Below are 22,992 nucleotides of genomic sequence, written 5' to 3' on the forward strand. Positions count from 1 at the left end.
CCTTTACTTCTCATTTCTCTATGTTGGATCACTGTCCATTTGCCACTCAATAAGATTTATGTGTCCTCTAGCATTCTGTCTCATGTAATCTCTGTCTCTTCCCTTTTTCTTCTTGATCTCATGAACTCTGTTTGGATGAATGATTATCTCTCTACAAAAGACTCCCAGATCTGTAGATCTAAGTCCAACATTTCTCTTGAGTCCCAGACACAATCAATCAATCAGTCATTCAGTCAATCAATTAGCATGCATCTCATGCTAACACATTCAAATTATCTTTCTCCAAAACCTGTTACTCCACAAAACTTTGCTGCTTCTATTAAGGCCATTGTGTCTTCTATCCAATCACCCAGCTCTTCTCTGCACTCGGAGTCATCTCTGTCTCTTAAGTCTTCCATATATACATTATATATGTGTGTATGTGTGTGCATGTGTGTGGTCTGTGTGTGTATATATACATACATATATACATATATATAAAAATCAGTCAATGCATTGAAAAAAGTTTTAAAATATCAGCAATATTGCACCCCCTTTTACTTCCCACCACTACGAAGGAGTGAGGGTTGGGATTCTCATCTCATATCTCTTCTTTGGGTCATGTTTGCTCTTTAAAGTTTGGAAAATTGTTTTAATTGAGCTGCAGAGGCTAAAGAAAAAATCCTGTAGATGTATCAGTAGGATATCCTTTCTGTGCTTGTAAATTTGACTTGTGTTTCTTAGGATCTTAGCCTGACTGCTTTGGAACTGATGACTCTTTCTTGATTGTACTACACTCTTTCAGAGTTGGCCCACAATCCCTGTTACATGTTGACAGGTTCTTCCTTAGAACGGGTGCTGAGAAAAGAACGGTTTTTTCCTCAGAAATCTTTCCTGCTTGAAAAAACATTATCGTCAAAGCATAAGTTAGAGTAGTCTCAGCTCAAATATTTGGATGTGAATTTCTTTAGAATTACATTTTATATCTCTCTAAAAATGTTTCTTTTTGAAAGGAAAACATTAATGAGGAGGAAAATATCGCCATAAAGGAAAACATGACTAAAAAGGAAAATATTTATGATGCTTCAACTCTGCTATCTTCCTGGACAAACAGGTACATTCATGTACTGCTGGTGGAATTTCAGAATGGGTGAATGTTCTAGGAAACAATGTGATGGTATCCTGGTGAAGTTACAAAAATAACAGTAGACCCTGCCTTCGTCACCCATCCCTTTATTGGAAAAATCCTAAATGGAGTGTATTTCACAAACAAGTAAAAAGAGAGGTTATGTTCAAAGAACATTTCTTGTACTATTCTTTTTTACTCCCAAAACCTGGAGATTCCTGAAAGGCATGACAAGTTGAAGAAATTCTGTCAATTCTTCTGTTTGAAGATCTAGATCATTAACATAAATGAATAATAAGAGGAATTAAATTGATCCATAGAAGGAGAAGGAAAATTCTAGAAACATCTCTATGAATTAGTGTGAGCACAAAAATTTAGAGTAAAAGAGTATAGATTAATTTATATACTTTGAATTAAAAGGGAAATGCTACACAGATGGTGATTAACGGACAAAATATTAAAGGGGAAGCACAAGAGAATAAGTGGTAAGAAGTTGTCACTGTTTGAAGAGGTCAATGAAGGGAATCCAATATACCTAATTCACTCAACTAGACCATTGGAAGAATTGGGATAGAAGCCAAGACTCTTGATACCCAAGTCAGCACTCTCCCAACTTAAAACACACATACACATACTTTGTTTTTGTTTTCCAGAGAAACTGAATTCAGAAAACAAGAACTGACAAGAAAAATAATTTTGAAAGAGCAAACGCAAGCATTCCTCACAGACATCAAAGAGATGTGTGCCATGGTGAGAGAGTCTAATTCGTGGGTACTTTTCCCATTTGTATTCCATAAGTATTTCTTCAGGGACTGTTTGTATGTACTCTCCTGAAAATTGTGAGTGAGAAGAATGTAGAAAAGGAATAAAAGTGATGCCTCAAAATGCAGGTTACTGGTAATTTTGGGGAAAACCCAAAACATAAAAATAAATGTTTCTGCAGAGAGGCAATGCCACTCCCCTGTTCCTAGGAATTCTGAATTAGGGAAGATTTTTTTCAGCATTGTCATATTTTTTCTTTCAAGGGGCAATAATAATATGTATTGACTGTTGTTTCCAAAATGACTATTACTTAAAACAAATAACTCTTCCAAGCTTCCACAATTAGAAACACATATATCATGAAACTCATCACATCAATTATTTGGTGGGTGAGATGGAGTGGTTTATTAAGTTTATGGATTTATTATGATTCTGTTAACTAGTCATTCTCAAATTCCTCCCCATACTTTCACCATTGAGCAGTTCCCTGTAATACAAAGATACATGCATACATATACACATACATACATATGAACAAATCATATATATATAGTTCATAAATAAATAGTTCAGCAAAACCTGCCACCATAACTGCATTTGACAGAATATACAACATTCTGCATCTGTAGCCCAGAGTGTCCTTACCAAATAGAGGGAACTGTATTACATTTTCTGTTTTCTAGGCTAGGGATAGGATTTTCCGATATAGTTAATAAGAGAATAGCAAACTTTCAATGTTGTGCTGATTTGCAGTTATTTTAGTTATAGCTAATATTCTCCTTACCTCATTCTGTATCAGTTTTTAAATGTTTACCTAGGCTATTCTAAATTCTTTGAATTGGTCATTTCCTATAGCACTAAATTGTACTCTCCAAAGTTACTTTTATTCTACATCCAAAGGTATTCTCTCAGTACTCATCTTTCTTGATCTCTCTACAGCCTTGGACACCATTCATCAACCTATTCTCTTGGATAGGCTTTCCTCTCTAGGTTTTTTGTGACACTGCTCCCACGTGGGGCTTCTGCTATGTGTTTTGTCTGTCCACTTGAGTCTCCTTTTGTAGAATCGACATCCCTGGTCACAAATCATAGGTTTGTCTCCCACGGCTTTGTGCTCTTCCCTCTTCACTTCTCCTGTAACATCTTGCTTGGCTTGCTGAGATCCTGTGAGATCAATGAATCATTCTAAGTAATCAGTCTCCCACCAAGCTTTGTCATTTCTTCCTTCACAACATTTCTTTTCTATATCCCATTTTCTCTACCCGCTCAACCATCACATAGATACAGGCCCTGTTTACCTCATGCCCAGATGATTGCAAGAGCCTCTTCCTTCCCCAAGTCTCCATCCACTCCAATCTATTCTACCCTTACCTACCAAGGTGAAATTCTGAAAACATCAGTGTGATCATATTTCTTCCTTATTTGATAAAATCCAGAGTCTTTTGGATCAAGTATACAATCCTGCCTTTGGCTTTTAAAGTCTTCCACCACCTGGCCTCTTTCCAACCCTTCCAATCTGCTTTTACTTTACTCTCTTCTAATTATTATTATTTAGATCCAGAGACCCAGGGAGTTTCTTGTTCTTCAGACATCACTCTCCATATCCCAACCCATGTTTTTTTCGATATCTGTTCCTTCTGTCTAGAACGTTCTCTCTTTTCACCTCCACAGAATGGCTTTCACATCCTCCAAGATTCAAATTCAACCTTAGAGCTTGGTTAGATATCATGGATGCCTAGGTCTTCTACTGTATCCCAAGCCATTCTCAGTCATCTTGACTTTGTCTTGCTCCAATGACTCTGGAAGAGAAAGGCTGACAACTTTGTGCAACTCTGCCTCACATATCCAATTTATACGTGAATCAAAAAACATCACCCATGCCATTTTATCATTTTTATCTACCTCAAAGTCTGTGCAGATAAGGAAGTGATGAAGCAGCAGGTGTGGATACATTGGGAGTTCTAGTCACAATCCTGCACACAGGTACCATAGCATCACCTTTTCATTAGACTGAGGCAGCAGTGAAATTCGTCAGTCTCCTTGGTGTCTGAGCAGCCTTTGTTAAGGAACCCACTGCTCCCCTCCTGGCATGAGAAAAGGGCTAGAAAAGGTACCCTAAAAATTGTCTGTTTCATGATAGGTAGGGATTCCACCCTGTGGTCAAAACACACACACAAAAAAATGACCTTTCTCAAACATAGAGAACTGAGACAAATTTACAAAAATAAGAGCCATTCCCCAATTGATAAATGATCAAAGGATATAATCAGTTTTCAGTTGAAGTAATCAAAGTTATCTATAGCCATATGAAAAAATTCTAATTCCCTATTGATTGGAGAAATGCAAAATGAAACAATTCTGAGGTACTACCTCATACCTATTAGATTGGCTCATAGGACAGAAAAGGTAAATGACAAATGTTGGAGGGCTTGTGTGAAAAATGAAACATTAATGCACTGTTGGTGGTGTTGTGAATTGATTCAGCCATTCTGTTGAGCAATTTGGAACTATGAACAAAGGGCTATAAAACCACACATATCCTTTGACCTAGCAATACTGCTACTAGGTCAGTATCCCAAAAGACATTAAAAAAACAAAAAGGAAAGGACCTATGTGTACAAAAATATTTATAGTAGCTCTTTTCTGGGGGTAAAGAATTAGAAATCAAAGGGATGCCCATCAACTGGTAAATGGCTGAACAAGTTGTGGTATGTGATTTTGATGGAATACTAAAGTACTATAAGAAATGATGAACAAGCAGATTTCAGAAGAACCTGGAAAGACACAAATGAACTGATACCGAGTGAAGTGAGCAGAACCAAGAGAACATTGTACACAGTAACAGCATCATTGCATGATGACTAACTTTCATAGACTTGGCTTTTCTCAGCAATGCAAACATCTAATATAACTCCCAAGGACTCATGATAGAAAATGCTGTCCACATCCAGAAAAAGAACTATAGAGTCTGACTGCCGATTGAAGCATACATTTGATCTCTTTTTTTCTTTTGTTATTTTGTTTTGTTTCTTCTTTCTCATGGTTCCTCCCATTGGATCTAATACTTCTTTACAACATAACTAATGTGAAAATGTGTTTAATATGAATGTATATCTAGAGTCTATATCAGATTGCATGCCATCTTTGGGGGGGGCGCAGAAAACTGAAAACACAAAAGCTCATGGAAGTGAACACTGAAAACTAAAAATAATTAAATACAAGAAATGAAAAGTGGATAAATAGCAGAGAACATATCAAGATGTCTACATCCTGATTTCTTACTGGATGGAAAACTTTTATAAAAAGAAATACTGATTATAGGTTGAAAAATAATTGCAAGTAGGTATATCAGCAAAAACAAAATATTTTGAGAAATTTTGCATCAAAAATATGAACTAACCCATCATATTAATATTCTTTCTTATTCTTATTTATTGGTTATAAGTGTAATATTATAAAGGACTTTATCAACAGATATTTGTGTATGATAAGTTACATTATTTTATTGTACATTTATGATGTTTCTGTGTTGTTATCCACAATACCATCCACAAAAATTCTTAGTATTATAAAATAAAATAAAATAAAATGAAGAATTGGATGAAAAAGGAAAAAAAAAGAAATGATGAGCAGGATACTGTCACAAAAACCTGGAAATACTTGAATGGGCTGAAGCAAAGTGAAATGTACTGTGTACAAAGTAACAGCAATATTGTAAAATGATCAGCTGTGAATGACCTAGCTATTCTCAGCAATACAACAATCCAAAACAACTCTGAAGGACTTATGATGAAAAATGCTATCCATCTCCAAAGAAAGAACTGATGGTATCTGAATACAGATTGAAGCATACTTTTTTTAACCTCATTTTTCTTTTCTTTATTTTTTTTTCGCTATATTTTCTCTATCTTTTCTTTTACAACATGACTATTGTGGATGTTTTGCATGACTACATGATTATGGATGTTTTGCAACCAATAAGACCTATATCGAATTGCTTGCATTCTCAATGAAGGGGGGTGGGGAGGAAGGAAGGGAGAGAATTTGGAACTCAATGTTTTAAAAACGAATGTTAAAAATTCCCCTGTAACTGAGGAAAAATAAACTAGTAAAAAACATAAATAAATAAAAAATAAAATTTGCAGAATTATCTGCATTGAGCAGCAGAGAGTAAAGAAAAACTGCAGATATCTCGGTAGGATTTCCCTTTTGTGCTTGTGAATTTAGACTGTTGGATATTACCTCCTGTGTGTTTCTTTGGTTTTTTACCCTATACAAAGTTGATAACCTGAATGCTTTTGAATGGATAACTCTTTCTTGCTTGAGCTACACTCTTTGGAAGTTGGTCCAAAGTCCACATTGCATTTTCCAAAGTTCTTTCTTAGAAGTGATGGTTGGGAAATGACTCTTACCCGCTTCAGAAATGTTTCCTGACTGAAAAAAAATCATCATCACAAGTTCAGAATGATCTTAGCTCAAAAATTGGGATTTAAATTTATTTAGAAATATATTTTGTGTCTTTCTAAAAATTTTACTTTGCTTCAGGAAAGTGATGAACATTCGGAAGAGGAAAACAGCCTTGAAATGGAAAGAATGATTGAAAATGAAACCACTCTTAATGAGGAAAACATCATAGAAACAAAAAATACCACTGGGAAGAAATCCATTCGTTATACTGGTTGGACTCTGGCACGTCTCTGGACAATCAGGTACACTCATGTACAACTAGTGGAATTTCAGAATGGTAGAATTTCTTTAGGAAACAATATGGCAGTATCCAGGTGAAGTTACAGTGTATAACAGTGTACCCCACCTGTGTCCCTATCATCCCTTTCTTGGGAATATACCAGGTGGAGTATAATATGCAAAGAAGTAAAAGGAGCGATTATGTTCAAATAAAATTTCTACTAGTATTCTTTTGTTAATCCAAAAATCTGGAGATGCCTGAAATGCCTGACAAGTTGAGACTATCTGAAGAAATTCTAAATCATATAGCAGGAATTAAAATTGATCAACATAAAGAAAAGGGAAAGTCTATAGAAATATCTCTGTGCATTGGTGCGAGCATAAAAAAGAAACCAGAATAAGAGATTATTGATTAATTTAGAAACCACCCACAAGGGATGTATAAAAGAGAAATATAATACAGATCATCATCAGTGGACAAAATGTCAAAAGGGACACACAAAAGAATAACTGATAAGAAGTGGTCGATATTATATAGACTTCAATGAATGTAATGCAATAGACCTTATTTGTTCAACTATTATTAGTAGAATACTTGAGATAAAAGCCAAAATTCTTGGTACCCAAGTCAGAACTATCACCATTTAAAAGACATGCTTTTGTTTTTGTTATCCAGACAAAATGAAGTAAAAAAACAAGAAATGGCAAGAAAAGCAGTTCTGGAAGAGAAAGTTGAGAATTACATCAAAGTAATCAAAGAGATATATGCAATGGTGAGAGGGTTCAACTTATGAGTTCTTTCCTTTTTTATGAATATTTATTCTTCCCAATTAAATGTGAAAATAATTTTTAACATTCATATGTTATTTTTTAATTTTGAGTTTCAAATTCTCTCCCTCCCTTTCTCACCTCCCCCCCTCCCTGAGACACTAGGCAATTTGATATTGGTTATACATATGCAGCCATGCAAAACATAATTCCATATTATTCATATTGTGAAAGAAAACATGTACCCAAAAAAATCAACCATGAAAAAATAAAGAGAAAAATGGTATGCTTTGATCTGCATTCAGAGTCCATCAGTTCTTTCTCTGGAAGTGGATAGTATTTTTCATTCTGAATCCTTTGGAATTGTCTTGAGTCACTGTATTGCTGAGAATTCCTAAGTTATTCACAGCTGATCATCATATAATATTGCTACCACTGGATACAATGGTCTCCTGGTTTTGCTCACTTCACTTTGCATCAGTTCATGTAACTCTTTCCAGGTTTTTTTGAAATCATTTCTTAAAGCACAATAGTAATCCATTACAATTTTATACCACAACTTGTTCAGCTATTCCCCAGTTGATGGTCAATTCCTCAATTTCCAAATCTATGCCTCTACAAGAAGATCAGCTATAAATATTTTTGTGCAAATATCCTTTTACCTTTTTTTAAAAAATCTCTTGAGGATATATACCTAGTAGTGGTATTGCTGGAACAAAAGATAGGTATAGTTTTATATAGCTTTGGGCATTGTTCCAAATTGACCTCCAGCATGGTTGGATCAGTTCATACCTCTACCAACAGTGTGTTAATGTCACAGTTTTCCCACATCCCCTCCACAGTTTATCAGAATTGTTTCATCATTGGTGATTTAAAACATTTTTCACATTGAATTCTTCATCTGAAAACTGCCTGTTCATATCCTTTGACTATTTATCAATTGGAGAATAATTTGCATTCCTATAAATCTGACTCAGTTCTCTGTATATTTGAGAAATGAGGCCTTTATCAGAGACACTTTGAGAAAAAAATTCAAAGCTTTCTACTTTCTGATTTTGGTTGCATTGGTTTTGTTTGTGCAAACCCTTTTGAATTTGTTATAATCAAAATTATCCATTTTACATCTTGTAATGCTTTCGTTCCCTTGTTTGGTCATAAATTTTTCCCTTATCCATACAGCTGACTAATAAACTATTCTTTGCTCCTCTATGTTGTTTAAAGCATCACTCCAACTATCCAACTATGTCTCCAACTATTCATTTCGACCTTATCTTGGTATATGGTGTGAGATGTTGGTCTATACCTGATTTCTGCTACCCTTTTTTCAGTTTTACTACCAGTTCTCATTAAAGACTGAGTTCTTGTCCAAAAAGCTTGGCTCATTGAGTTTATCAAACACTAGATTACTGTGGCCATTTACTGCTGTGAATTATGTTCCTAATCTATTCCAGTGATCCACGAGTCTATTTCTTAGCCAGTACCAGATTGTTTTGATGATTACCACTTTAAAAGAGAGTATGAGATCTGGTACATCTAGGCCACCTTCCTTCAAATTTTATTTTCATTAATTCCCTTGATCTTCTTGAACTTTTGTTCTTCCAGATGAATTTTGTTATTATTTTTTCTAGCTGTATAAAATAAAATTTTGGCAGTTTGATTCTTATGCTACTGAACAAGTAAATCAGTTGAAGTAGAATTGTCATTTTTATTCTGTTAGCTCAGCCTACCCATGACCAATCAATCTTTTTCCTGTTGTTTAGATCTGACTTTATTTGTTTGAAAAATGTTTTGTAATTGTGTTCATATAGTTCCTGGGTTTGTCTTAGCAGATAGACTCTAAAGTATTTTATGTTGTCTACAGTTATTTTAAATGGATTTTCTCTATCCCTTGCTGCAGAGCTTTGATGATTCTATATAGAAATGCTGATGATTGATGTGGGTTTGTTTTATATCCTTGACTTTGCAGAAGCTGTTAATTATGTCAACTGGTTTTTTAGTTGATTTTCTAGGATTTTTTATACCATCCTATCTGCAGAGTGATAGTTTGTTTCCTCATTGCCTATTCTAATTCCTTCAATTTCGTGTTCTTCTCTTATTACTATAGCTACCATTTCTAGTACAATATTGAATAATAGTGGTGATAATGGGCATCCTTTCTTCACCCCTGACCATACTGGGAAAGCTTCTAGCTAATTCCCATTACAGATAATGCTTAATGATGGTTTTAGATAGACACTACTTATCATTTTAAGGAAAGCTCTACTGACTCCTATGTTCTCTAGTTTTAAATAGGAATACATGTGGTATTTTTTCAAAAGTTTTTTCTGTATCTGTTAAAATACAGATGCTTTTGTCATGTATATGGTCAATTATGCTGATAGGCTTCCTCATATTGAACAAGCCCTGCATTTCTGGTATAAGTCATAGTCATAGATCCTTGGGATATATTGCTATAATCTCCTTGCTAGTATTTTATTTTATTTAGAAATTTTGTATCAATAGCCATTAGGGAAACTTTTATCATTTTCTTTCTCTGTTTTCAGTCTTTTTGGTTTAGATATCATTACCATATTTTTGTCATAAGAGAGATTTGGTAGGGCTCTTTCTTTGCCTATTTTTCCGAATACTTTATATAGACTTGTTCTTTAAATCCTAGGTAGAATTTACTTGTGAATCCTTCTGGTGCTGAGGGGTTTTTCCTCAGGCAGTTCATTGAGGCCTTTTTAGATTTCTTTTTTAAATATGGTGTTCCCATCTATTTCCTTTTCTCTTAATCTGGGAAAGTTATATTTTTGTAAATGTTCATGCATTTCACTTAGATTATCAAATTGCCTTCTCCCGGTGCTTCTCCTACTGAGCTGTACACTTCTCATTTCCCTGTGGTGGATCACCTTCCATCTCCCACTGAATAAGATTGAGTCTCCTTTAGCCATCTGACCTCTATAATCTTCCCTCTCTCCACCTTCTTTCCTGCTGATCTTCTCAGCTCCCTTTGGATGAATGAATATCTCTCTCCAGAAGACTCCCAAGTCAAAACATCCAACCAAAAGAGGTCTCTTGAGCTCCAGACCCAAGCAATCAATTACTCAACATGCATCTCATCCTCAACATATCCAAATTCTCTTCCCTTAAAATGTCTCTCTCCATTCAACTTTGCTACTTCAATTGAAGGCACTACCTTCAGTTCAGTCACCCAGTTCTCTGAGCTCAGTCATTTCTGACCCTTCTTTGTCCCTCATTTTATATATCATCATATCACTTATGAAATCTTGTCACTTCTATCTCTGTAACATTTCTGGCATTTACCCCTTTCTTTCCCCTCACAGGAACTCTTCTTATCCTGATTCACGGTCCTGTCACCTTTTGCTTGGACTATTGAAATAGCATTGCTTTTTCTCAAAATTAAAGATTCTCATTGATGGATTTCTTAAATTGTCACTCTTTCTCCTAGTGTCCCTCCTCCCTCGCAGAGATACACACACACTTTATAAGAAATAATATTTTGAAACACTGAAAAAAGAAGAAAAAGAATTATTACATAATTATATATACAATTCTTTCGCCAAAACAGTCAATCATTGGGAAAAAGTTTGAAATTATAGGCAATACTCCAACTCCTTGTACATCACTCATCTGCAAAGGAGTCAGGGAAGGGAGTCTCTTCTCACATCTCCGCCTTGGGTCATTCTTGCTCTTGAAAGTTTGCTACATCATCCACATTGAATTGCAGAGGTTGAAGAAAAATTCCTGCTCATGTGTCATTTGTGCTTGTCAACTTGGACTAGCTGGCACTGACACCTGTGTTCCTTTCAATGTTTACCCTCTACAAAGTAGGCAGCCTGAAAACTTTTATACCAATGACTCTTGCTGGGACTGCATTCTTTGGAAGTTGGTTCAAAGTCCATATTGCACTTTCACAGGTTCTGCTTTGGAAGGGGTATTAAGGTCAACACTATTATCTCTTCAGAAATCTTTCCCTCAAGAAAATTTTTTAAAAAATCATCAGAACAAAAATTTAGAGTAGTCTTAGCTTACTGATGTCAGCAATTTGGCTTTAATTTTCCTTAGAAATGTATTTCATTTCTCTCTTTCAAAAATGTTTCTTTTCTACAGGAAATCAATGATGACAAGGAGAAGAACGAATTGAGTGCAAGGGAATACACAAACACTTCTGAAAAGGTAAACATTCCTGAGAAGGAAAACATTATTTATGTTTTAATATCATTATTTATTCTTTTCAAGTGGCTTTAGAAATAGGTATTCACTTTTGATTCTAAGATGTGCTGCCAAAAAATCAAGGTCCAGGTAAACTGACTCCCATCTATTAAGTAAGTATATCTAGCTTTGTCAAGGTCATAATTGCATGGGAGATGTCTGGTGCCCAGTGCTTTTCAACCACTAAACTTAAGGACAAAGAATTTCCTTCACTCTTTGGTACTACTACTACTTTGTTTACTAGGGCTGCTTTCCTAGGTCATGAAATGACCTGACCACATAGAACTGAAAATTTCAGAGGTGGAAATCACCTTAGAAATCATCTATTCCAATTCCCAGGACTAAGGTATCTACTTTTCTAGACATGGATTCCTATTGTGACTCAGAGTATTGCATACCAAAGGCCACATAGCTAATTTATGTAGTATTCATTTTGAATTCCTCATTGGAGATAAAAAAATTAGATGATAACTATCAAGATAATTCATCCTGTAAAGCTTTTGTTGTTTTTTAACTCATGTATGGTTTTGACAGAGTTGAGGAATTCATATTGGTAGAGAAACTGGGAGAAAAAGCATTTCAGATGGGAGAAAGGCAATGGGTGGAGGTATAGAGGTGGACTTTCAGAGGTATGCCATGTACAAAAATGGATGAATGTAGTTGAATGAACTGGGAGTCCTTTTGTTGCAAGAACTTGACCTAATAAAATCAGAGGAGGCAAGATATGAAGAGCATGAAGACATTGACAACCATGAAAGTTTGCACCAGGGAGTTAATGGTATAAATGAAAGTATTAAGGAAGGAGAAAAAGTGGTAACTATATGAGGTTAGGAATGATGATTTTGAGGTTTTGGATATGATATGTTCAGAGAACTCATGTTGGTTCTTGGTGATCATGGCTTTCCTTCTAGCCATCCATTTCATGATATTTTTCAAAAATTTATGATGTTTTCAATTTTTAGAACTGAAAATAACATGACTCCTTTGGCAAGTGGGAACACCTATTTGTCCAGGGAAATAAAATAACAATTCTGGGCCTGCCACAGACTGTCCCCAAAAGGTACTTACCATAATGCTACTCTGCATACCAAATACTGCCATCACTCTCCCTTACTTGCTTTTTCTAAAGATCCCCTTTCACTGTCTCACTATCACATCTACACATACAGTTCTCCCCCTGGAATGCCAGAACTCTCTTTTCTCCTTCTGCAAATCTCATCCTTCCTTCAAGGGTAATTTCAATCTCTCCGTGAAGGCTCCCTGGTAGATCCTCCTAGCTAGAAGCCATATAGTTATGTTCATTCCTATTTGTAAATGTACACAATTCTAAGACAATTAAAATGTTTTCTTCTAATTGTTTGTATTCATCTCTTCTACTTCATGATTGGGTTATATGTTCCTGAAAGGCAGAGTTACCATGTCTTTGCAGTTTTCTCAAGCTCATAGCAGCTACAGAGACAACATGCAAGTAAATGGATCTTGACTGACTGAATTGTAATATGGTAGTCATTGAGGAGCAGAGTACAGAGATGAGTGGTAAATTGCAGACTCAAGAATCTAAGTTCTAAAAGTGAATAGAAAAAGATAAATTGGAATAATTGGAAAAGGAAGGAACAAACTGGTTTTTTGTTTGTTTTTTTTTTAAAAATTTTAGGTACCAGAAGTGGAACAAAAAATAAGAGAAAAGGAAAAAAACAAAGAAATATCAGGACTCCTGCTGAACAAAAACCTAGAAGATCCACCCATAATAATTTTAGAAACAGAAGACTCCAATAATTCTGGTAAGACTAGATGATCATGGACTCAGCTAATATGGAAATTCAGGAATACGTGGGTTCCTCAAGAACAGCTTAAGAGTATAAAACAGAGACGTCAGAGACGTTAGAACTGATGACAGAGTCAATTTAGAGTTAACATTTATGTGGGTAGTGTCTAGCAATGGGTAAATATACATTCACCAACAATTTTAATGACCAACTGTTGAAAATAGAATAACTGATATGAAATTTATTGAAGGAAATACTTTTTTTTAGTTACTCCCTTCAGATCCCACAGTGATTTTCAAACTAACAAATAAATAAAGGTCTTCTTTAAGGAAGATTTTTTTGTTATTAATCTCTTATAAGTGCATTCTATTAATTTCTTACTTTCTTTTCTTCTCCTTTCACTTTTCCTTTCTCCTCCTCCTTTCTTCTTTCATGTTCCTCTTGCCATTTCTCTTTCTTCATCTATCTTTTTTTTCTTTTTTTATCTGCTGAAACAACGCAGGAGAAACGAATAGGTCCATAGAAGAGTCGAATATTAAGATGAAAGGTAAAATTTAGTCAAGGATTTAATAAGATATTAAGAATATGGAACTGTACTTCCACCCATATAAGACCATCAGAACGTAGGGGATCATTTGAAAGAAGTTAGGAAGTTGGAGCCAGAACATGCTTTTTTTAATTATGTAAATTTACATATACATATATATGTGTGTATGTGTATATACATATATATATATATATATACACACACACATATGTGTTTATGTATATGGTCCATGCTGCTTTCTCCTCTTTCCATGATGACATGAGACTCATTGCTTATCACACTTTTCTATAGTTTTCCTGTCCTTGGTCATTGGCTACATCAAATCTTAGCATTGGAGAGACCTTCAAAGCATGATCGCCTCCTGACAAATACAAAAATCTCTTTCCCAATGCCTCTAAGAGAGTGTTCTTCAATGGACAATCATATCGAGGACCCCATTGCCTCATAAAATCACCCATTCTATTACTGAAAGGCTCTAAATTTTAGGCCAATTTCTGTTCAAAATGAGAAAAATAGAACAATATGTTCTCCATACCATTTACTCATATCTCCTAGTTTCATCCTCTGGAGAGATACAGAAAAAACACCTTATCTCTTGTCCCCCAAGATACTTTCCAGATATTTCCAAACAGCTGGTTACCCATCTTATACTTTCTTTCATCATAGTCATAATCTTCTCCATCCTGGCCTTGCACTTTTAATCACTTTCATTCCAGGTTGTTAGGATGTTCTTGCCTCATAGTTCTGTTACTCATTGTGTTTAGTGGTCTCTGTTTTAGGTCACTTACTCTGAGGTGCATTCTTTCTATCTCCATTCAAAATATTAATTAAAAATGTGGGAGAGGTCTTGTCCAAGGACAGAGTCAGGCAGTTTCAAACCAAATATAAAGGAGCAACTTGTAAAATGACTCTAAAATTTCTAAAGTTCTTGCAGAAAGGACTTTTCAGTAAACATGATTCAATTTGCAAAGCCTAAACAAAAATAACCTGGGTTATTCAGGCTACAAGCTTCTATATGTAAATTGCTATGCAGTTTTTCACAGAGTAAAACAGTCTCTACAGGACAGAACAGTGTTGGGCACCTAAGAAAATTAAATGTAGTAAGTTTCACTGATAAAGGTATATACTGTGATTTTTTAAAAAATCCAGTAACAGAAATGTAGGAATTCTCCCAATTTTCCATCATTGAGAGAATTCATTTTTTATTTTACCCTGATTTTCAATGTATAGTTCTTTGTATAAGTTTAGCCTCCTCAGTTGAGAGAAAACTAACAAATTTAGACTTGGCTTTCTCCTTAAATTAGCATTTATCAATTGTTTGAATATCCTCTCTGCTCTTTGAAAAGGTCAGTGGGGATTAGCTTAACTAAGGTTGGACTCCTGGAGCTGCAAGGTGGCACCGTGGATAGAGCTCCAGCCTTGGAGTCAGGAGGACCTGAGTTCAAATATGACCTCAAACATATGATATTCACTAGCTGTGTGACCCTAAGCAAGTCACTTAACCCTAATTGCCTCGCCAAAAAAAAAAAAAAAAAAAAGTTTGGTCTCCTGAAGGATGTTGTCTTCATAAAATGTGTATGTGTAAATTCATTTTTCAAAGAAAGGAACCCATGGAAATGTTTGCACATTTGTCATTGATTTCTATGGGATGAGCTTTGTGGATACTATAAATGTTTTAGAGGCTAGAGAAGAGGGCCTAGCTCAAAGATGTTTCTAACATTGTAAAAAATGTGTTTATGAATTGTGGGACTAAGGTTTTTTTTTTAACATTATTCATCTTGATGATTTGTAATTTCTTAATTATAAGGCATGGCTGTAAACAGCTGAGGTGTGGTAGGACAGAGAGAAGACAGATCTCCATTTCCAGTAAATAAATATAGACCACACATACCTGTGTCTATATGTATGTATGCATATGTGTGTGTGTATTAGTAGAAATGCAAATCTGTGTTCTCTTTGTCCCACCACATCCCAGCTACTTACTGGAGCTACTTGCAACTATATTTACATCCAAGACAAATCTCCATTTCGATTAAATAAATATACACACCCATAAACATACATACACACACATATATGTGTGTTTATTTAATGGAAATGGAAATCTGTCAACACCACATCCTTCCTTAATTCTGTTGATACAGAAAGAAAAACCAAATCCCTGTTACAAACATGTATTGTCAATCTAAACAAATTCCTCCTTACACCATGACCAAAGAAAATTATGTCTCAATCTATATCAATCTCAGTCTATACCGATCAACTCTTCTTATCCTGAGTATGTTTAATCATGAGACCTCTAAAATTATGGCTGATCATTGTGTTGATCAAAGTTGCTAAGTCATTCAAAATTTTTTGGCTTCATTCCAAATTACTTCCCAGAATGGCATACCAGTTCAAGCTCTACCACCTGTGCTTTAGGATACATGTTTTTCCATATGTCCTCCAGTATTTGGCAGCTATTTCTTGTCAGCTTTGCCAATCTGATGGATATGATATGGAACTTTAGATGTTTTTTTATTTACTTTTCTCTGATTATTGATGTAGACCATTTTTGCTTATTACTTTTCATGTTTACTTTTTTATCTATCTCTTGACTCTCCTAAATTTGCACTTAAGAATTTCTTTGTACTCCTGGTCTTTTCATTGGGTATGATGGGAAGTCCTCTGTCTCATTAAAAATCCATGTTTTCCCTTTTTGGGACTCAGTTATACTCAGTTTTGCTGAATAAGTTATTCTTCACTATAAGCCTATTACTTTATCTTCTATACTAGAGCATTCTAAGCACTTTACTCTTTTATAGAGCAAGCTGCTAAATCACATGTGAGCCTGATTGCTGCATTTTCATATTTGAATCTATCCTTGGAGGCTGTTTACAGCATTATTTGATTTTAACCTATGGGTTCTGAGTATTGGCTAAAATGTTCCTAAGAATTTCCATGTTTTTGGTGACTTTCAAGGTGTTGACAAGTGAATTCTTTCTATTTCCACTTTCCCCACCTGTTCTGAGAGACCTAGGCAATTGTTTAATTGCTTGAAATGTCAAGGCTCTTTTTCTTGTTGTTGTTCATGGCTTTCTGGTAGTCCAGTGATTCTTAAATTATCTCTCCTCAATCTGTTTTTCAGGTCGGTGGTTTTTACTCTTTGGAGATACATCATATTTTCTTCTATATCTTTAAACTATGTTTTTTAATTGTCTTATGGACCCAGGTACTTCACTTTAGGCCATTCTAATTTTCATGACATTAGTTTCTTGCATAGCATTGTATACCTTTTGATCCAAGCTTTTTAATTCTTTTTCTCAATCTTTCTTTCATAGCTCTCCTTTCTTTTCTCATTTTTTCCTCCCACACACTGACAATTTTTAAAGTAATTCTGTATTTTCAAAAAGAAAAAAAACTCTAGTGTCATTTATTCCAGAAAGTTATATTTTTCTTTGAATCTTTATAGACATTTTGCAGTCCTTTTTTTCTACATTTGTTTCTTAAGCATTCCTGTCACTACAATAGACCTTTAGAGTGGCATTCATCCAGACTTATATTCTTCTATCCTGATTTCAGATAATACGTTGGGGCCATACTGTGTATACTTTTGGGTGCAATGTCTGGCCCAAACTTTTGGTCTCTTGAATCTTTTTTTCTACTTTCTTGCAGGTATTAAGTTTTGTGATATTCATAGATCTCAGGAATAGCACAGGCTAGAAAGCTGTAAACTTTCAGGGCTCCCAAGTGTTCTGACTCAGGACAAGGTATGAACACTGAACTTCTGGTCTGAATTCTACAAGTTCCTGACCTGAGTTTGGGTATGTGCCACATACCTGCATGCTTGCCCCTCTTTAGTGTTCCAGTAGACTATTGCTGAACTTGCCACTTAGAACACTCTATATGCGTTCTAACCCCTTGGTCTGGTCATTCTATTACCAACCTCAGGCTGTATTGGAGGCAGAAACCAAGACCCCATTAAACTCCTAGGGCCAGAGCCCAAAAGCTACTGCTTGCTTCTGAACTTCCTGCTTGGTCAGTATGCAGCTAAAAGTCTGCAACCAAAAAACCCCTAGGAATGCCACATGTGGCATCAGGTGACATCAGTCACCTCTACCTCTGTGACCTTGAACTTGAGTCAGTGAGGGAGCTCCCAGCTGGCACCTGTTATTGCCCAGATTCACAGCCTCATTCACCTTTTAGCTCCTTTGACCTTGAATGCATTCAATGTGGCATGTTCCCCTGGCTATGCCCCACACTCAGCTGTCTGTTGAGCATAAATTAACTGTCTCCCTGTACTAACTTGGGCTTGGATTTTCTGACTAAGCTTAAGTCTATGGTGTTTTCTGCAGCTTTCTGAGGAGTTAGGTTAGAAGCTCCCAGCTATTCCACCATCTTGGTTCTGCCCTAGCAGCTGTCTTCTGAAGATATACCTGTTCTATTTTAGGACTCAATCTTTCCAGGAATAGCTCTAGAGAAGAATATTTTTTAATGTGAATGGTATTAAGCCAACTTCATTTGAGATACATAATTGTTAGTATATCAAATGAAGGAAGAGATGTAGAATACCTATCCTAGCTATTTGACAGACAATTTTCCCACAGGATTAACACTAAAATGAAGTTTCTATCCTGTGTGATCCTGTTTACCTGCACCCTTGCTTTTTATCAGGAAGCCTAAGACTTTGCTAGTTAGTATAGGCTTGTTAGGCTAAACCTAGAAGAAAGAATGAATGTGGATAAGGAATTACCTAAATATCAATAATTACCCCCTTTGTTTGGCCTTGATTCATGCTGCTTGTGGAAAGTACCACAAGCAGGATCTTACTAAGTTAGGTGGGGTTGGGCTGATAGAATTACTTTTATGGACTAATCAGTGTTTAGTTTTCCTCAATCCTCTATTATTGGGAAGAAGAGGTGGCAAATATTTCTTTTTTTAAAACTTAATTTATTTATTTTTAGTTTTCAACAATCACTTCCATAAGATTTTGAGTTTTAATTTTTCTCCCTCTCCCACTCCTTTCCCCTCCACCCCTGAGAGGGTGTACAATATAATACAGGCTCTACGTGTACATTCACGTTAAGCATATTTTCCCATTAGTCATGATATAAAGAACAATTAGAACTGATAGGAGGAACCACAAGAATGAAGCTATAAAACAAAACAACAAAGGAAAAGGAGAGCAAATAGTATGCTTCCATCTGCATTCAGACCCCATATTTCTTTCTCTGGGTGTGGATAGCAGTTTCCATCATGAATCTTTTGGACTTGTCTTAGATTCTTACATGACTGTGAAGAGCCAAGTCTATCAAAGTTAGTCATCCCATCATGTGGCTGTTACTGTGTAAGATGTTCTCCTGGTTCTGCTCATTTCACTCTGCATCAATTCACATAAGTCTTTCAAAGGTTTTTTTTAAGTCTACCTACTCATCATTTCTTATAGCACAATGTTATTCCATTATATTCATACACCACAACTTGTTCAGCCATTCCCCAACTGATGGGCAGCCCTACAATTTCCAATTCTTTGCCACCACAGAAAGAGCTGCTATAAACATTTTAGTATATGTGGGTCCTGTTCCTGTTTTTATGATGTCTTTGGGATACAGACCTAGAAGTGGGATTGCTGGGTCAAAGAGTATGCACAATTTTATGGCCCTTTGGGCATAGTTCCAAATTGCTCTCCAGAATGGTAGGATCAGTTCACGACTCCACCAACAATGCATTAGTATTCCAATTTTCCCACATCTTCTCCAACATTTATCATGTTCCTGTTTTGTCATATTAGCCAATCTGATAGGTGTGATGTGGTACCTCGGAGTTGTTTTGATTTACATTTCTCTAATCAATAGTGATTTAGAACATCTTTTCATATGACTATAGATAGCTTTAGTTTCTTCCTCTGAGAACTGCCTGCTCATATCCTTTGACCATTTATCAATTGGGGAATGACTTATATTTTTATAAATGTGACTCTATATATTTTAGAAATGAGTCCTTTATCAGAGACATTGGTTGTAAAAATTCTTCTCCAGTTTTCTGCTTCCCTCCTAATCTTGTTGCATTGGCTTTATTTGTGCAAAAACTTTTCAATTTAATGTAATCAAAATTGTCCATTTTGCATTTCATAATGTTGTCTATCTTGTTTGGTTATAAATTCTTCCCCTTTCCATAGATCTGAAAGGTAAACTATTCCTTGCTTTTCTAGTTTATTTATAGTATCAGTCTTTATATCTAAATCGTGTATGCATTTTCACTTTATCTTGGTATGGCAAATATTTCCTTGAAAGTGATCAGAGGGTTAGTACTAGAAGGAACTTGGGAGATCATCTTTCTCAAACCTGCTGTCATTTTGGAAGTGGAATGAATGATATGCAGAAAGATTAATTACACAGCTAGCTAGGCATGGAGTGGAGACTCCAGGGCTCCGGGGGCTCCTAATTCAGTGCTCTTGATACTACGCTCTACATACTGCTACTATAAACATGAGTTTATACTATTGACGACTCAAGGGTAGGTTGCTGTGGTCCTTTGCTAATAAATGGGGTAATTTTCAGAGTCTTACTCACTGAATTCTTCTTATTTCTAGACAATGGGAGCAAGAACATGGAAACTTTGGAAACCTCTCCAGGGACGAGGTCTGCATCATGGATTCCCAGGTGTTTTCAGTAAGACCTGTTTTGCATACTGATAACAAAAAAAAAGAACTGAATAAACTGGTTTGTCCCTGCTTGGTTTTAACTGTTCAGCTATCATCTTTTCTTCTCTCTTTTTCTTAGAGCCCTTTTAGCATGTCCAAAGATTCTGTTGTACTCAGATTATCCTCAGCTAGGTCACAGAGTAGTAGAAAGAGTTCTGCATATGGGCAGAGGACCTGGGTTCAAATCCTTATTCTCTCACTTTTACCAGTTTGCCCATAGTCAAGGGGATTTGATCCTCTCCTGGACTCAATTTCCACATCCCAAATATCAGGCAATAGGTCTAGAATAACATTCAATGTCTCAAACTATGGTCTTACTATCTTCTGGCAAGTCATAGAGTAAGGGCAAGTAGACACACTCCTGAGGTGGTGTTTGGACTGAATCATCAAAAAAGGATTGGGACATTTTAGAGTGCTATCCAACTGTAGGATCAATATCTAAGAATTCACTATGGGGGAGAAGGAATCTTCTACTAATGTCCAAAAAGTAAAAGAACTTCTTAACAATTACTCACACATGCACGCATGCACATACACACACCCACACACACACACATTTTTAATGTACAGGATTCCCTGTCTTGTGGGACATACAGGACTTACAGCAGGTAAAGTTATTTGGTTCAATGATATAATCTGTCTCAATTTTTACCCTGTGTCCTTAACTGTTTATTAAAGTGGGTCCTCTTTCTTCAACTTGGATTTCAGAACCCTCCGGAAAAAATTCAGAAAGGGATCAAAAGAGAGAAAAAATCAACAGAAGGTAAACTTTTATCTTGGTGACTTTGTCTTGTAGCTTTAAGTATGTCTGTTTTCCCATTCTAATCACCATATGTTGAGTCTCTTTGTAACCTGGATTGGGAGGAAGCAAAATAGACACACAAGGTTATCTGGTGGGTTGGTGGGTTGACTTATGTGTCCTAATTACCAATGAGTGGGAGCAGGACAGCAGTGAAATAATTCAATTACTTAAAAAGTGAAGAGGAGAGTACTAGAGAGACTACAAATTGACCAAATTTGAATTCCCATCCCTGCCTCATAAAGATCCTCAGGACCCTTTCTTGGTAAAAATAAAATAAAATAAAATAAAATGAGAGAGAGAGAGAGAGAGAGAGAGAGAGATCGAGACCTTTGACAGCTTTTTGGATTGTGTAACTTTTCTTACTCTTTTTCTTTTTTTATTAATTTATTTTGATTTATCAACAATCACTTCCATAAGCTTTTGAGTTTTAAATTTTTCTCCCTCTCCCTTCACCCCTTCCCTCCCCAAGACGGCTCCCAATCTGATGTAGACTATACATATACATATTTTCACATTAGTGATGTTGTAAGGAAGAATTAGAACCAATAGGAGGAACCATCAGAAAGAGGAAATAAAACAAAACAGAAGAAAAAAATAGCAAATAGTATGCTTCGATCCACATTCAAACTCCATAGTTCTTTCTTTGGATGTGGATAGCATTTTCCATCATGAGACTTTTGGAGATGTCTTAAATCTTTGTATTGCTGAGAAGGTTAAGTCTATCAATATTAGGCATCGCACAACATGGCTGTTACTGTGTACAACATAATCCTGGTTCTGCTCACTTTACTCAGCATCAGTCCATACAAGTCTTTCCAGGTTTTTCTGAAGTCCACTGCTCATCATTTCTTATAGCACAATAGTATTCCATTACATTCATATACCACAACTTGTTCAGTCATTCCCCAATTGATGGGCATTCCCTCAATTTCCAATTCTTTGCCACCACAAAAAGAGCTGTACTCTTTTTCGTTCCAAGATTGAGGCAACAGCCCAGTTATTCAACTACATCCTTTGAAAAACCATTACATCCAGTCAATAGGCTAGCTGGATTTCAGTTCCCCAAGAGGAGGGCAGAACATGCCCTGCTTTATCCGTGAAGGATGTTGAAATGCTCCTATGATTCTTCCATGATAGCAGAAGTTAGTGTTCCTCATACAAGACACAGAAAGAAGCATTTTTTTTTGGTAAGAAGTAATAGGAAGTGAAGACTGTAAGAAGTATAATGAGAAATGCCTCTGTCTTTCAAGTATTTTCAGATTCCCCTTTTGCAGCCCATACACACATGTGTGTTTGTGTGTGTATATAGAAGTGTCTCTAGACTTGTCTTGGAGAACAAGAGAACACATGTTTCTGTTGAGAGATATATTTCAAATGTATGCATGTATGCATATATGTGTGTATATATGTTTTATATATATATAGATATGTTTTCATATATTCTCACATCTGAGGTTTACTTAGGCAAGAAGGATGACTTTGGAAAGTCAAAAGAGTATAGGCTTGAAGCACACACTGTGAGCCAACAGGCCTGCATTTCTCTGACTCCTTGATACAGTAATGTTTAACATTCTGAAGAGGCCTCTAGTGTACCTTGGGAAGAGAGCCTCTTGTTTGCTTCCAAAGACAACCCATTGGGTGCAGGCATTTCCTTTATGG

At 35.8% G+C, this 22,992-nt stretch overlaps 1 protein-coding gene across 1 annotated transcript in view; it reads left to right on the forward strand.

Moving 5' to 3' along the window:
- Positions 1 to 21,278, forward strand: part of LOC114022834 — a 37,029-nt gene extending 15,751 nt beyond the window's left edge. Inside the window, exons 6-14 of the mRNA XM_027835266.1 lie at positions 993 to 1,093; positions 1,759 to 1,855; positions 6,413 to 6,576; positions 7,230 to 7,326; positions 11,435 to 11,500; positions 12,499 to 12,596; positions 13,191 to 13,317; positions 20,421 to 20,499; positions 21,240 to 21,278. Of these exons, the coding sequence (XP_027691067.1) occupies positions 993 to 1,093; positions 1,759 to 1,855; positions 6,413 to 6,576; positions 7,230 to 7,326; positions 11,435 to 11,500; positions 12,499 to 12,504 (531 nt within the window). The 3' untranslated portion in view covers positions 12,505 to 12,596; positions 13,191 to 13,317; positions 20,421 to 20,499; positions 21,240 to 21,278. The remainder of the gene's footprint in view (positions 1 to 992; positions 1,094 to 1,758; positions 1,856 to 6,412; positions 6,577 to 7,229; positions 7,327 to 11,434; positions 11,501 to 12,498; positions 12,597 to 13,190; positions 13,318 to 20,420; positions 20,500 to 21,239) is intronic.
- Positions 21,279 to 22,992: the final 1,714 nt, after the last annotated feature.

The sequence above is a fragment of the Vombatus ursinus genome, unplaced genomic scaffold (genome assembly GCF_900497805.2).
Source record: "Vombatus ursinus unplaced genomic scaffold, bare-nosed wombat genome assembly UNPS02014813.1, whole genome shotgun sequence".
In the NCBI taxonomy this organism is placed as follows: domain Eukaryota; kingdom Metazoa; phylum Chordata; class Mammalia; order Diprotodontia; family Vombatidae; genus Vombatus; species Vombatus ursinus.